This window comes from Pelophylax lessonae (genome assembly GCF_965119305.1).
Source record: "Pelophylax lessonae genome assembly, chromosome: 5".
Lineage (NCBI taxonomy): Eukaryota > Metazoa > Chordata > Amphibia > Anura > Ranidae > Pelophylax > Pelophylax lessonae.
In genome coordinates this window covers 382,488,074-382,503,706 of record NC_138772.1, presented here as the reverse complement: position 1 = coordinate 382,503,706, position 15,633 = coordinate 382,488,074, and the positions used below count along the sequence as shown (strand labels likewise).

At 42.7% G+C, this 15,633-nt stretch overlaps 1 protein-coding gene across 1 annotated transcript in view; it reads left to right on the top strand.

Moving 5' to 3' along the window:
- The first annotated feature begins 516 nt into the window (after positions 1-516).
- Positions 517-15,633, top strand: part of GNAL (G protein subunit alpha L) — a 493,784-nt gene continuing 478,667 nt past the window's right edge. Inside the window, exon 1 of the mRNA XM_082258085.1 lies at positions 517-1,331. Coding sequence (XP_082114211.1) covers positions 821-1,331 — 511 coding nt within the window. The 5' untranslated portion in view covers positions 517-820. The remainder of the gene's footprint in view (positions 1,332-15,633) is intronic.

The window sequence follows — 15,633 nt, the reverse complement described above, 5'->3', positions numbered from 1 at the left end:
ATTAGATTTTTACATTTTTTGGGAATGTTATACAGCAGAATGTGAAAAGTATTTTCTTTTTTTCAGAATTGTCGCTTTTTATGTTTATAGCGCAAAAAATAAAAATCGCACAGGTGATCAAATACTACCAAAAGAAAGCTCTATTTGTGGGGGAAAAAGGGACATTAATTTTATTAGGGTACAGCGTCGCACGACCGCGCAATTGTCCGTTAAAGTAACGCAGTGCCGAATAGCAAAAAATGGCCTGGTCATTAAGGGGGTTAATGTAAAATTGATTGTACAAGGAAGGAATGGTCAGATTGTAACATGTATGGGGACTGTACAGTCAGATTGTGTAGTGTAAGGTCGGTGAAACCGTTTGACAGGAGAAGAATTTGGATAGAGATGATGGAGAAAAGCGAGGATGTGAGAAGTGCTGTATTGTCCAGAGAAGCTGCGTCCTTAGTGTGGAGCTTGCGCAGGCTGAGTGTAGGGAGATGCGCGTAGTGTTCGGTGATTACGGTAAGGTGGACCGGCCTGCTGAGGTCCCCGGTCTCCGGCGGTGTCAGGTGATCGGTACTGTGATGTGTGTGCGGAGCAGAGAGGAGAAGATGCAAGATGGCACGCTGGCAATGTGACGGGCTGCTCCCAGCTCCTCCCGGGATCCCCGGCTGGATAATGAAGAGCTAAGCTCCCATCCCGCCATCTCATACAACGGTCTCTCCATTCATCCGGGGGGTGCGCCCATCGCGGAATCCGCCCCCGATCTCTCACGGATCTCTGCCCATCGATCTGTTGCTATTGATCGCCGATCTCCAGCACGTGTAAGATCGCCGGAGCCATGGGGCTCTGCTACAGCCTCCGGCCGCGGCTGTTCGGTGATCCCAGCGGCTCCATCTCTAACGCCGCCACCAACTCGGACGCCGAGCAGCCCCCGGAGCTGTCAGTGCCTATGAGAGCCGGGGACCTGAGACACGGGGATCTACACCGGAGCGGAACCCCCACCGGATCACAGCAGCAGCTCAGGGACGGGCAACCTCGCCTGGGGGAGCTCTGCAAAGCGGCCAGAGGGGACAGTCCGGACGGGCTGCTACTGCTGCTACAGAACGGGGGAGGCAGCGGCACCGGGGACAGCAAGCAGCAGCAGCACAAGCCCAGCAAGGGCCAGCAGGCGCAGCAGCAGCAGGTGCACCAGCAACAGCAGCAGCATCCTCTGCAGAAGGGATGGGACAAACTCCGACTGGAGGAGAAAGAGGCTGAGAAGGAGGCCAAGAAAGTCAGCAAGAGCATAGATCGGGTGCTGAAGGAGCAGAAGAGGGAGTACAAGCAGACCCATAGACTGCTCCTCCTAGGTAAGTACATTTCTATACATACATAGGGGATAGGCGACCATGCCTGCTAACACTGCCTGTCTGCTTCATGATGTCCTTGACATTTTTTGATTGGCCTGCATCCTCTGCATCTCAGTCTACATCCTCTCTTATACATAGGGACCCAATCACTGATACTTCCCATATGAGGCTAGGCCTGGTATGGTCAGCCCAAGGATGGAGGTGTACATAGACCATTTATTATTCATCTACATCCTCTCTTATACATAGGGACCCATACACTGATACTTCCCATAGGAGGCTAGGCCTGGAGGTATGGTCAGTCCAGGGATGGAGGTATACATAGACTATTATTATTTATTCTATTACCATATGGAAAATGCATGTGTCCTGTAAATCTCAGTCTACATCCTCTCTTATACATAGGGACCCAATCACTGATACTTCCCATAGGAGGCTAGGCCTGGTATGGTCAGCCCAGGGATGGAGGTATACATAGACCATTTATTATTCATCTACATCCTCTCTTATACATAGGGACCCAATCACTGATACTTCCCTTAGGAGGCTAGGCCTGGAGGTATGGTCAGCCCAGGGATGGAGGTGTACATAGACAATTTATTATTTATTCTTTTATCCTATGGGAAATGCATGCGTCCTGTGAATCTCAGTCTACTTCCTCTCTTATACATAGGGACTCATACACTGATACTTCCCATAGGAGGCTAGGCCTGGAGGTATGGTCAGCCGAGGGACGGAGGTGTACATAGACAATTTATTATTTATTCTTTTATCTCATGGGAAATGCATGCGTCCTGTGAATCTCAGTCTACATCCTCTCTTATACATAGGGACCCATACACCGATACTTCCCGAAGGAGGCTAGGCCTGGAGGTATGGTCAGCCCAGGGATGGAGGTGTACATAGACAATTTATTATTTATCTACAGCCTCTCTTATACATAGGGACCCATACACCGATACTTCCCGAAGGAGGCTAGGCCTGGAGGTATGGTCAGCCCAGGGATGGAGGTATACCTAGACAATTTATTATTTATTCTTTTATCTTATGGGAAATGCATGCGTCCTGTAAATCTCAGTCTACATCCTCTCTTATACATAGGGACCCATACACTGATACTTCCCATAGGAGGCTAGGCCTGAAGGTATGACTAGCCCAGGGATGGAGGTGTACATAGACACTTTATTATTTATCTGCATCCTCTCATACATAGGGACCCATACACTGATACAATAGGAGGCTATGTCTGGAGGTATGGTCAGCCTAGGGATGGAGGTATACCTAGACAATTTATTATTATTTTATCTTATGGGAAATGCATGTGTCCTCTGCATCTCAGTCTACATCCTCTCTTATACATAGGGACTCATACACTGATACTTCCAATAGGAGGCTAGGCCTGGAGGTATGGTCAGCCCAGGGATGGAGGTGTACATAAACAATTTATTATTTATCTACATCCTCTCTTATACATAGGGACTCATACACTGATACTTCCCATAGGAGGCTAGGCCTGGAGGTATGGTCAGCCCAGGGATGGAGGTGTACATACACACTTATTTATTATTTTATCTTATGGGAACTGCATGCATCCTGTGAATCTCAGTCTACATCCTCTCTTATACATAGGGACCCATACACTGATACTTCCAATAGAAAGCTAGGCCTGGAGGTATGGCCAGCCCAGGGATGGAGGTATACATAGACAATTATTATTTATTCTATTACCATATGGAAAATGCATGCGTCCTGTGAATCTCAGTCTACATCCTCTCTTATACATAGGAACCCATACATTGATACTTCCCATAGGAGGCTAGGCCTGGAGGTATGATCAACCCAGGGATGGAGGTGTTCATAGACAATTATTTATTCTTTTATCCTATGGGAAATGCATGCATCCTGTGAATCTCAGTCTACATCCTCTCTTATTCTAAGGGACCCATACACTCATATTTCCCATAGGAGTCTAGTCCTGGAGGTCCGATCAACCCAGGGATGGAGGTGTACTTAGACAAATATTATGTATTCTATCAGCTTATGGGAAATGCCCATGTCCTGTGCATCTCAGTCTACATAGTTTCTTATTCTATGGGGCCCATACATTCATACTTCCCATAAGAGTCTAGGCCTGGAGGTTCAATCAACCCAGGGATGAAGGTGTACATAGACAATAATATATTCTATCATCTTATGGGAAATCCCTGTATCCTGTACATCTCAGTCTATACTGATACTGGGACCCATACACTAATACTTCCCATAGGAGGCTAGGCCTGTAGGTATGATCAACCCAGGGATGGGGGTGTACATATAAATACCCACATCCTGTGTATCTCTGTCTATATCCTCTATGCTACTGGGACCCATACACTCATACTTCCCATAGGAGGCTAGGCCTGGAGGTATGATCAACCCAGGGATGGAGGTGTACATTTACAATTATTATATATTCAATAACCTAATGGCAAATGCCCTCATCCTGTGCATCTCAGTCTACATCCTCTGATACCGGGACCCAAACACTAATACTTCCCATAGGAGGCTAGGCCTTGAGGTCTGATCAACCTAGGGATGGAGGTGTACATAGACAATCATTATATATTCCATTATCTTATAAGAAATGCCCGCATCCTGTGCATCTCAGTCTACATCCTCTGATACTGAGACCCATACACTGATACTTCTCATAGGAGTCTAGGCCTGGAAGTCTGACCAACCTAGAGATGAAGGTGTACATAGACAAATATTATATATTCTATCATCTTATGGGAAATACCTGCATCCTGTGCATCTCATTCCACATCCTCTCTGATATTGGGATCCATACACTGACATAGAAGCCTTTCTCTGGAGGTCTGACCAACCCAGGATGGAGATGTACATAGCGGAGTAAATTATAGTCTATAAATAGTTAAATTATGAATATTCTATTAGATATTCTATAATTGCATAGGAAATGCCTGCATCCCATTCATCTCATATTCTACATTCTCCGTGTCACTACATCTTCTATTATGGTAAAGGACCAATATACTGATACATTCCATGGGAGCCTAGCCTAGTCATGGAGGTGTGATTATCTCAGGGATTGAGGTGTACATAGATGTTAATTAATACCTATATATGCTTTAATCTGATACAAAATGCCTGCATCTTATATAGAATGTATCTGTGTATGGGTTCTTTGGTGTAACAGAGAATGTAGAATATGTGTCTACTTCTGGAGGTCTGATCAGCCCAGTTATGGAGGTGTACATAGCTGATTATTTTATATATATATATATATATATATATATATATATATATATATATATATATATATATATATATATATATATATATAATCTATAATCTATAACCTGATAGGAAGTGCATCTTGTTTTACATCTTCTATTACGGTAAGGGACCCATAAACTGATACTTTCCATAGGAGCCTAGCGGTGCAGATAGATGATTAATAAATAAATATGCTTTAATACGATACAAAATGCCAGCATCCGGTGTATCTCATTCTACATCCCCTGTTATACTAAAGAACCCATACATCCACTGGAGTCGAACCCACTCTTGGATGGATGTGTACACAACTGATTAATAAATATCTATGCTATAATTTGACAGAAATTCCTACATCCTCTGCATTTCCTTCTACATCCTTTCTAATGCTAAAGGGCCCATACACTGATGCTTTCCATAGGAGTCAACACTACTGTTGGAGGTCTGATCAACCCAGGGATGGAGGCGCACATAGCTGATTAATAAATATATATTCTATAATCTGATAAGAAATGCCTACATCCTGTGCATCTTGTTCTACATCCTCTGTTATAGTAGAGGACCCCATACACTGATGCTGATGCTTTCCTCAGGAGCCTAGCTGGAGGTCTTATCAGCCCAGGGATAAAAGTGTACATAGCTGATTAAACATATATATGTATATTCTTTATTATGATAGGAAATGAATTCCATGTGATGCTGAATGTATGTATACAGATAGGTGTAAACACTCTCTATTTGTATGCTGTTAGCTGCTTGCGATTCATACAATCATGTCGAAGGTGGTACCCCACCCAAGCAGCAGTCAAGGGGGTGGAACATGGGCTGCAATCACAGTAAGCTGGTTTGTAGATGAAAAGGCAGTGGTGGTTTAACCATCAGTGGCCTGGATTATAAACCCTTTTCCAGAGTGACAATGTCACATAAAACAGCAAAAATAGAAATGGAGCTTTGGGACCATTCACATACTTTAATTTCCATAGGACCATCATAGGAAAGGCAGGCACTGATGGTATCCTTTAGTCTACCTAAGCAGTGTAAATCTATGACCATGTTTTAGCTAATTGTCATTACCTTGTGCCTTGCTTCAGGGAAATAGGTGAGTGTGTAATTGATAAATCTGTAGTAATGTGATCCTAAGGGATGTGTCATTGTGCTTTGCCACTTTGCTTTCACTGCTCAGGCGTATAATTTCTCCCGAGCGTAAAGGCCAAACACTCTATGTGGTCTTACAGGCTGCTGATGAAGGCCTGAGCACTGTATCCCACTCACTACCATCACATACCATACGGCTGAAATGTATTTGATATAAAATAAACAGCACTAGCTACACATTTTGTTTGTGTTGTTTAAGACCAGATGAATTTATATACTAATGGAATTATAGGTAAGAACTGATGAGACGGGCCTTTTGAACCCTCCTATGTTGAATTGTATTGAAAATGTGCTGTATTCCTTTATTGTGTAAAGCACTGTGCAAACGGTTGTTGCCTTCTATCCTGTATAATCATATTAAAATATTTGTATTGATTTAGTATTGTATGTCTAAATAGGGACTTTATTGAAAACAGACAAATATTAATGGTACATAAATAATATATACTGTATATATTTTTGGTAAGGAAAACAGAATGGTTGATAAATTACTATTATGAAAAAAATTAGGGCATGACAATAGTACTGGCATACACATATACAGTAAATGATGCAGTGTGTATTTTTGTGTTTAATTATTTATTTATTTTAATTAGTACCTATTAAAAAAAACTGCATACAGCAGAGAATAAAACATTAAAGCAATTGTAAAGACAAAAGTTTTTTTTTTATCTTAATGCATTCTATGCCTTAAGCTAAAAAATCCCTTTGTGTGCAGCAGCCCCCTTTAGCCCCCCTAAGGCCCCTTTTACACTTGTGCGACTTGTCCTGCGACTCGGGACTGCAAATATGCAAGTCAAGTCATACTCTATGATTTTCCATTGAGTACTGTTTATATCTGTGCGTCCTCAAAGTAGTCCCTGCACTACTTTGGTCCGACTTTTGATGCATTTTAAAGTCCATAGCACTCAAGATTACACAGGCATTGCTTCAAGTCCAGTCAGAATCGTGGCAAAATCGTGCGACTTGTAGGACGCACAAGTGTGAATGGGGTCTAATACTTACCTGAGCCCGTCTTTATCCAGCGATGTTGCAGGTGTGTCCAAGCTGCCTGCGACTCCCCTTCTCATTGACTGAGACAGCGGCGCGATTGGCTCCCTCTGCTGTCAATCAAAATAATTTAGCCAATCAGGAGGGAGAGAGGGTCACGGCTCCATGGCTGAATGGATACAGGGAGTTGTGACTTGGCTCGGGTGCTCCCATAGCAAGCTGCTTGCTGTGGGGGCACTCAACAGGAGGGAGGAGCCAGGAGAGCCGAAGAGGACCTGAGAAGAGGAGGATCCGGGCTGCTCTGTACAAATCCATCTGCATAAAGCAGGTAAGTATAACATGTTATTTAAAAAAAAAAAAACAAGACCTTACAATCTCTTTACAACTCATACACAACACAAAAGGGAAGGCAATGATAAACATACAAGAATGTGTATAGCCTGAATCTCTATTCTGTTTTTGCAACATCCCTGTTCATTCCCCTTAAAGTGTTACTAAACCCACAACAGTAAAATCAGTCTGTATATGCAGTAAAGCATGTTTGTTACACTTACTGTGGAACCTAAGGGGTTAATCCTGCGCATTGTGTAAAAAGGGTGTTTGATCCTGTCTTTTCTGATCCCCCCCCCTTCTTCCACAACCCCCAATCCAGCTCCTGATAGTACAAAGACTTGGAGGCACTCTGCATATGTTCAGTTTGGTGTGTATTGCTAGAGAGTTTTTTTTTTTGGAAGGAGCACATGGTTGGAACAGGGTGCCAATCAGCACTGTCCGGACAGAGGGTCAGGAGTCAAGCAGCCTCATAGGACAGTTAGGGGAGAATCAAAACTCCTCCTACAAGCTTTAACCAGTGCTCAGTCGGACACTGATAGAAGTCAAAAGACTGCTATATAGTGTTGATGAGTAAAGTTATTTAGCAGTTTATATTTACTAAAATAATTGCATTTCCTTGCTCTGTGTACTATGGGAGACCAGATATAGTGAATACATGGTCCTAAGTTTAATAGGGAACATTAGGAGAGGCAGATGTCCTCCAAATTGGAGTATGTAAGGTATTGAAGCTGCCAGGCCCTACTATCTAGTCCCAATATCCTCTTTTACAGCCATATTCCCCCACCACTTCTCTCCCATCCACCACTATGTTTTATTGTGACAAAATTATTAAAATTGTGATGTGTTTGATTGTGTGTGTGTGTATGTATATGTATGTGTATATATATATATATATATATATATATATATGTGTGTATATATATATATATATATATATTTATTTATTTTTTACAATCCATGTGCTGTTGTATTGTTTTGTAGGCTGGTAAATATATTTACAATTTATGTATTATTAATAAAATTGTATGTCTGTGCTTTTCTCCCTCTGGACTGAATAAATGCCAAGTTGTCGTCAATTTACAGCAAGCAAATAGTGCACATGGGAGGGAAGTTATTCCCAGTCCAGTTGTACATGGTAGGCGTACCAACATAGAAAGCTATATAGAAATGTCTCAGTTGAGAGCAGGCATTACCATTAGGTTAATCCCGGTTTAAAAAAAAAAAAAAAAGTAGCGTAACCCCCGGCCTACATAGCTCCCGACTGTCCCTGATTTTGAGGGACTGTCCCTGATTTGGAAAAAGTCCCTCTGTCCTCCTCATTTGTCCCTCATTTTGGTCTGATCTATATAGTTGTATATAAAATGCACTTATCTTTTAAAAAGTGCTTCCCAGTGCTAAACCTTTCATCCAATTTCTAAACCTCTGCATTTGTAAATTTCAAAAGCCATTATAAAGGAATAGTAGTGGCAAAAAAGCACTTGCGGGTTTAACTAATATTTTTTTGTATATCTCTCCTTTAAGGGGGCTTGACAAAGGGGTGTGTCCTATGTCTCCATACTTTTGCTTATAGGTGTCCCTCGTTCCCATCTCAAAAAGTTGGGAGGTATGTTACTATACTTCTACTACTATACTCGGCCAAGAGAAAATTCTGCAGATGGCAAATTTTAGATTTTATTATGATTTTATAATCCTACATTACAGGAGTGTATATTTTCAGTTAGAATATCAAATGTTTACATACATGCTTGTTTATAATGTGTTAGAGCTGGTTTACACCAGAACGCGGTGCGGGAAAACCCATGTTTCGCGTGCCTTTCCCGAATCTGAAAAGGGTGTCAATATTAACTTAATGACACTTCAAATGCAGGTGCCAAACGCAGAGCGTTTTTCCCGCACCAGTTTGCAATGGTACAGAAGCACCATGCGATGTGGTTGCAGTGAGTTTCCAAAAGCAGTGCATGTGCTACTTTTAGTGCAGTGCGATTTCAGCCCATTCATTTTTTATTTGTACCCAACAGAACTGCATGTGAATTCCACAGGAACCCACAGCGCATGGGGAGGCGTTGCATCACTTCTTCACCGCAGCCTCTGAAGCGCGATCCGAACCCAATCAGAGGAAGGGAGATTTAGGCATTTTGTGCAGTTCACATTTGTGCGGGTGGTTGCGAATGCAGGATAGCATGTTAATCGCACCTGTTCCTGCACCCACAACCTCTCGCTTCCAAACCATGCTGAAGATGTGCAGGGCCTGCCTTTCATTCCTAATGGCATCCCCATGCATCTGAAAATGCAGCCCACTGTCGCCAGACCAGTGCTGCCAGCAAAGGTGTTCCTGATCACCAACAAACCAGTGCAGTGTTGCCTCTGCCTGTTGGCCTGTACTTGCTGCCTGGAATGATTTATTGCCTGTTTGCTGACCATGTTTCTACCTGCTGCCTGAATTGACCCATCTGCACGTCCGACTGACTACATTCCTAAACACTGGTCCCAGCCATCCCCTGCAGCAACTGAAGTCTTGGAACCACAGGAACCCATTTTGGTAATCATTTCTTCAGCCTCCTATACTTCCTGGCCAGTGAACATGGCATTCCTGGGGGCGCAGGCATGTACCAGTAGGCTAGGCTTGTTTGTATTAGAGAAATGGAGACTGCAATAGGTGACTCTGCACTAAGCTAAATTCCCTGACCACTCATGCAGTAGTCAGGGACCATTAGGCTCCATGTACAGGGGACGCTGGAAATGGCCGTTTAGGAGCAGTTGGGCGTTTTTTTCAGAAGCCCCTGAACCCATCTACATTTTATCTTATCTGTCCATGTACACCAGGTAGTTTACAGTCATTTGCAGGCAGTTGCGTTCAGGGACCGTTTTTAGAACGCAATTATTTGCGTTCGAACGTGTGTTTCCCGGCGTTTAAAATGCACAAACGCGTCCGAACGCATCCGAACGCGTCCGAACGTGTCTGAATGCGATGACCCGCGTTTAGTGTTCGCGTTTTTCCATTTTAAAGGGGAATAATTTTTATGACCTCTAGGAACGCTTCTAAACGCAAACGCCCGCAAACGCTGCTAAACGCCCACTAAACGCGGGTACAAACGCGACTGAACGGACGTTTCAAACGTCCTAAAAATTCCAGCATTCAAAGGGACTTTTAACAACGTCCCGTGTACATGGAGCCTTACAGTACATTGGTTTTGACGCAATTGGTTTGTGTGATACACAAGATACAATGTCCAGTACATAATCAGTCAAAACAGTGAAAAAGTCTCACACGTGGTATCGCCATACTGAGGAGGAGTAGAATGTGTTTTTGTTTGTAATTCTAAACATGCCCATGCTGTGTATAAAAACATCTTATTAAATTGACAGTTTTGTGTAAAAAAAAAAAAAAAAAAAAAAAAATTTAATTTTCTTTCTGCATTCAGTGCCGGGTCACACTTGTGCGATGCGGGAAGGCTGCAAACTCGCAGCCTGTTCCCGCATCGCAAACTCACATCCTGCAGTTCACACTGCCATATGCGATACGCTGGGGGTGTTAATGAAATGTTAACGACACCCCCAGTTTGATGGCATATCGCAGTGCGGTCTGACAATTCGCACAGGATCGGATCACACAAGTGTAAACCACTGTGCGATCCGATCCTGATGCGGCTGAAAAAATGCCTCATGTGCGACTTTTGTGCGGGTGCAGTGCGAATTTAGCCATACAAAGTGTATGGCTGAATTCGCACTGCACATCCGATCGCATGTAATGAAGGAGCAGTGCGCTCCAATATTACATGCTATCGCCGCACACGCGGAAGTGTGAACCGGCACTCATGCTTTCTAAAAAATGAAGTCTTCAAAAAGACTCACCATGCCTCTTACATAATACCTTGGAGTGTTTGTGGTCATTTTGTGAGTATTTTCACTGTCCTAGTTCTCAAGGGCCTCCAAAATTCTGATAGGTAGTCAGAAAATTGGATGTGTAATTTATACCCCTGAAACGCTTGAAGGTGCTCCTTGGATTTTGGGCTCCTCTATGCATCTAGGCTGTGAAAGATTATCACATATGTGGGTGGTATCTGCATACTCAGGAGGCTTAGCAGAATGTGTTTTAGTGGTTTGAATGTAAGTAGGTCTATACTGTGTGTGTGTGTGTGTGTGTGTGTGTGTGTGTGTGTGTGTGTGTGTGTGTGTGTGTGTGTGTGTGTGTGTGTGTGTGAAAAATAACTTGTTAAAATGACAACTTTGTGGGGGAAAAAATGTTATTTAATTTCCAAAAAATGTGACAAAAAAATTACAACTTCAAAAAATTCACAATGCCTTGGAATGAATACCTTGGACTGTTTACTTTTCAAAAAATGAGTCATTAGTGTGTGTGTGTGTGGGGGGGTTGTATTTGCACTGTTCTGACATTTTGGGCCTTAAGAAATGAGATTGTCAGAGCCCGAATTTGAACTCAGGTCCTTGGTTGCTGTTGGCGGTGCTTCTTCTTGCTAAGCTATCCAGCAGCTAATACCTATACAGTCTTGATCTGTGTGGTGACCTAGACCTTGTCCAGTTCCTTGCCCAGCCCCCAGTGAACTCTGAACCTTTGGCCACTCCTTTGAACTTCCAATTTAAACCTGATCTGGGAACTTCCTGTTGCCAGATTATTGTGCTTTTGCCGAGATCTAGCTTGTGTGCTTAATCCCCCCGAATCTTCTACTTGTGTACCGACCTCCAGCTACGTTTCAGGACTATGCCTCTGCTTGCTGCCATATTGCTCTTCACCACTTGTGTACCGATCTTCAGCTAATGACTACGACCACTATTCTGCTTGCTCCCTTACTTTGGCTGATCTCCTGTGTACTGGATCCAACTTGTCAACCATGTTTGTGCTGCTGCTTCCTGCAACTGGACTCTGAGCCACACCCAGTAATCCTGACAGAGATAGGTAGTCAGTGAATCAGGATTGATACATTTTAAAATATATATACCATAGTTGGTGGACTTAAAGCAGAGTTCCGGGCACAAAATCGATATTTTTTTGTGCCCGTCCGCTAGTTCTGCATCACCTGAAAAGGAATTGGATAGTTAGGTTTTTTTTTTTTTTTTTAAACTCACCTTGTAATTGAGGATCGTAAATACTCACCTCAGGGTACTTCCTCCCTCAGCGCCGCGGCTCCGCTGTTACTTCCTGTCTCGCGATGATTCCTGGGAGCTGAACGTCATCGCTCCCAGGAATCAATGCGACGGCACCGGCCCCGCTCGTCACTTCCGGGTGACGCCGCATTCCCCTGCTAAACAGCTTCTGGGCATGCCCAGAAGCTGTTTAGGAATGCGGCGCCGCACCGGAAGTGACGAGAGGGGCCGGTGCAGGCGCATTCTGGGAGAAGAAGACGCAGAAGAGGACCGCCCCGGCTTCAGCTGCCCACAAGAGAGATGGAAACGCTGTGGAAGAAATTTTATAAGTAAGTATTTCTTCTAAAAGGTAAGTGCGAACCGGGACAGATCAGAGGCTAGCCATTGTGGAATGTACTAGCCCTGACTGTCCCGGGGGTATGTTTGTTAAAAAATGACTTCTGTGCCCGAAACTCCGCTTTAACAATATTCACACAGACTAAATACACTGATTTGTTTTTTCTTTTACCAAATAGATGTAGCAGAATAAAATTTATGAAGAAAGATTACTTATTTGCAAAATTTTATAACAAAAATAAAGAAAAATGTTTTTTTTTTTTGTGATAGTGAAAAAATAGAAAAAAAACCCAATGCTGATTAAATGCCACTAATGCCTCGTTTCCACTGAGCGGTTCAGTTTGCTACGGTACGCAATTTTTGCCGTTTCCATTGTCAAAAGTTGTGAATGGTACCCTAATTCCAAACCGTACCATACCACTTTTTTGGGACCGTTTCGTTGGGGTACCAAGCACATTAGTACCGTACCAACAGGGTGGAGCTACACTGTTGAGGTACTGTTGAGCTGAGGTACTGTTGGCAGTGGAAACGCAAGCCTGATCAAGGTGTACCGTACCGAACCATACTGAACTGTACCGAACCGTACCGCACCTCTCAGTGGAAAGGAGGCATAAAAGAAAGCTTGGTTTAAAAAAAACGATAACATTATTTGGGTAGTGTTGCATATCATTCAAGTGTGACAGTGCTGAAATCTAAGAAAATAGCCTGGGCAGGAAAGGGGTAAAAGTGTCTGTTTTTTTAATATACCTGTACTGTTTTCAGTTATTTTTCCAAAGAAATGTAGCACAATATATTTTGGCCTCAATTTCTGCAGAAAGATTATTTATTTGCAAAATGTTAAAACAAAAACTAAGAAAACATTTTCTTTCAAGATTTTTTCCTTTAGGCTACATTCACACCTGAGCGTAGCGTTTTTCGCGCGTTTTTACCGCGATTTTACCACGATTTTTGCGGCGTTTTTTACCGCGATTTTACCGCGATTTTTGTGTAGGCGTTTTTAGATTGAATAGAGATCAATGGAAAACGCCTGTAATCTGCCCAAAAAGAAGCTCATGTACTTTTTTGAGCGTTGGGCGTTTTGTATACAGCGTCAAAACGCTCAGATGTGAACAGGGGCCATTGAAATGAATAGGATTTGTCTTGTTGGGCGTTTTGAGAGCTGATCCTAGAGCAGAAAAACGCCCCAAAAACGCCCCAAAACGCCTAGATGTGAACGGAGCCTTACAAAAAAAAAAAAAAAAACAGCGGTGTTTAAATGCTACCAAATAAAAGCTCTATCTTGAAAAAAAAAAAAATATATATATATATATATATATATAAATAAAATGTTATTTCGGAACAGTGTTGTATGACTAAGTAACTCATTCAAAGTGTGACAGCGCTGAAAACTGAAAAATGGCCTGGGCAGAAAGGGGTTTAATTAGTCCGGTCTGAAAGTGGTTAAAGCCCAATGCTGGGATATTATTAACCCCCATTGCACCCCTCCCATCCCCCTGTAGTTAGCTGCTGGGTAAGAAGAAAAAAATGCTATCCTAATGCCCATGTACTTGCCTGAATCCATGGTCACATGACAGTTATTCTGTCTTCTGTTTACTTGGGGTCCTTCTTCTGGTGTCCACATCACTGTTTGGTGGAGAGGACTCTTCCAGCGGCCAGGTTCCTTCTTATAGGCTCCAGAGATAGGCAAACTCATTGGGGCCTCCAATCTAGATGGAGGAGAAACAAAGACACATTTGGACAGCAGCATTGTCATCCTGGGGGGGGGGGGGGGGGGGGAGAGAGTGTTAGATACACTAGCAAGTTTAGATACACTAACAAACTGAAGCCCAACTCCAGCTCACACTTATTAGGCAGTTACAGCAAACAGTTTTTTTTTTTTTTTTAACTTTTGGGATAAAAAGTTAACTTAATAAAAGCTGACCATTGTAAGCATCCCTGTCAGTGTTAAATGGTTTGTGTCAACCTACTAACTAATACACCTACAGTACAGACTGTCCCGTTTGTCCTGTTGAAAAACAGGAAACTTAATGGTAGGATCACCAGGTGAAAATAAAGGAAAGAGAGCCATAGGCCCCTTTCACACCGCTCTGTTCTGTCGACGGAGCCGTTCTGCTCAGCGAGGGATCGATCCGCCAATCCCCGCTGAGCAGGCAGATGACAGCTCCGTCTCTGCTCTGTGTGTGGAGACGGAGGTGTCAGATCCCTGCTGTCCCCTATGGGGAATCTGATGAGAACGGACCGCCTGTCCGTTCTCATCCGATCAGATCCACCAGACGGATTGAAAATGGGGTTTCCATCCGTCCAGATTTGACGGACAGGATCGGATTGGATGTCAGGGGACATGTCTCCGCTGACATCCGCTGCCCCATAGAGATGCATGGGGCATCCATTCAGATCCTCCTGAAAAACTGACAGGCAGATCTGAACGGTGCGCATGTGTGAAAGGGGCCTTAAAAAGAAAACGAATGCAGCCACCACATCTAAGAATTGGTAAGCTGCAATAGAATAAATGTTTGTTTTTATGTTTAATACAGCTCATTCATATTTATGCCTTTGTAGGTAATGTAATAATTTTTAATGGTATATTTCTGTGCATTTACTTGCATTTGTGTGCATTCAGTTTAGCCTCATTTAGAAAAAATAGAAATCTTTGCATCCAGGGGCCGGTTAGTTACTAAATGCATGTAAACACAGGCACATTTAAATACGAGAGAAATTGATCTAGATAATATAGTTTTGTTTTTTGTTTTTATACTTCCCATATCAAATTTCTCTGCTTTTATATAACATAAATGCAGGAGACTCGTGTGAATGCGAGCTAACAGCTATATACAGTATTTTACTGGTTTGCTTTCAGGATACGGTAATTTCAGAAGTAAAACAACACAAAATGAGGCCGTTATATAAAATGCTATAATAGGTGAGTGAAACTTAAACTATTGTGCAGTATAATAACTATTGAAAATAATTCTGTACTGTACAGGACTGTATAAAGTTTCAGGGTTCCACAATGCACCTGTACTGCACTGTAATTATAATATCTACTAACTTTTAATTAAAAATTAGTTCTGCCAGCATTGTCTTGTTATGCTATGGTTGTACCTAG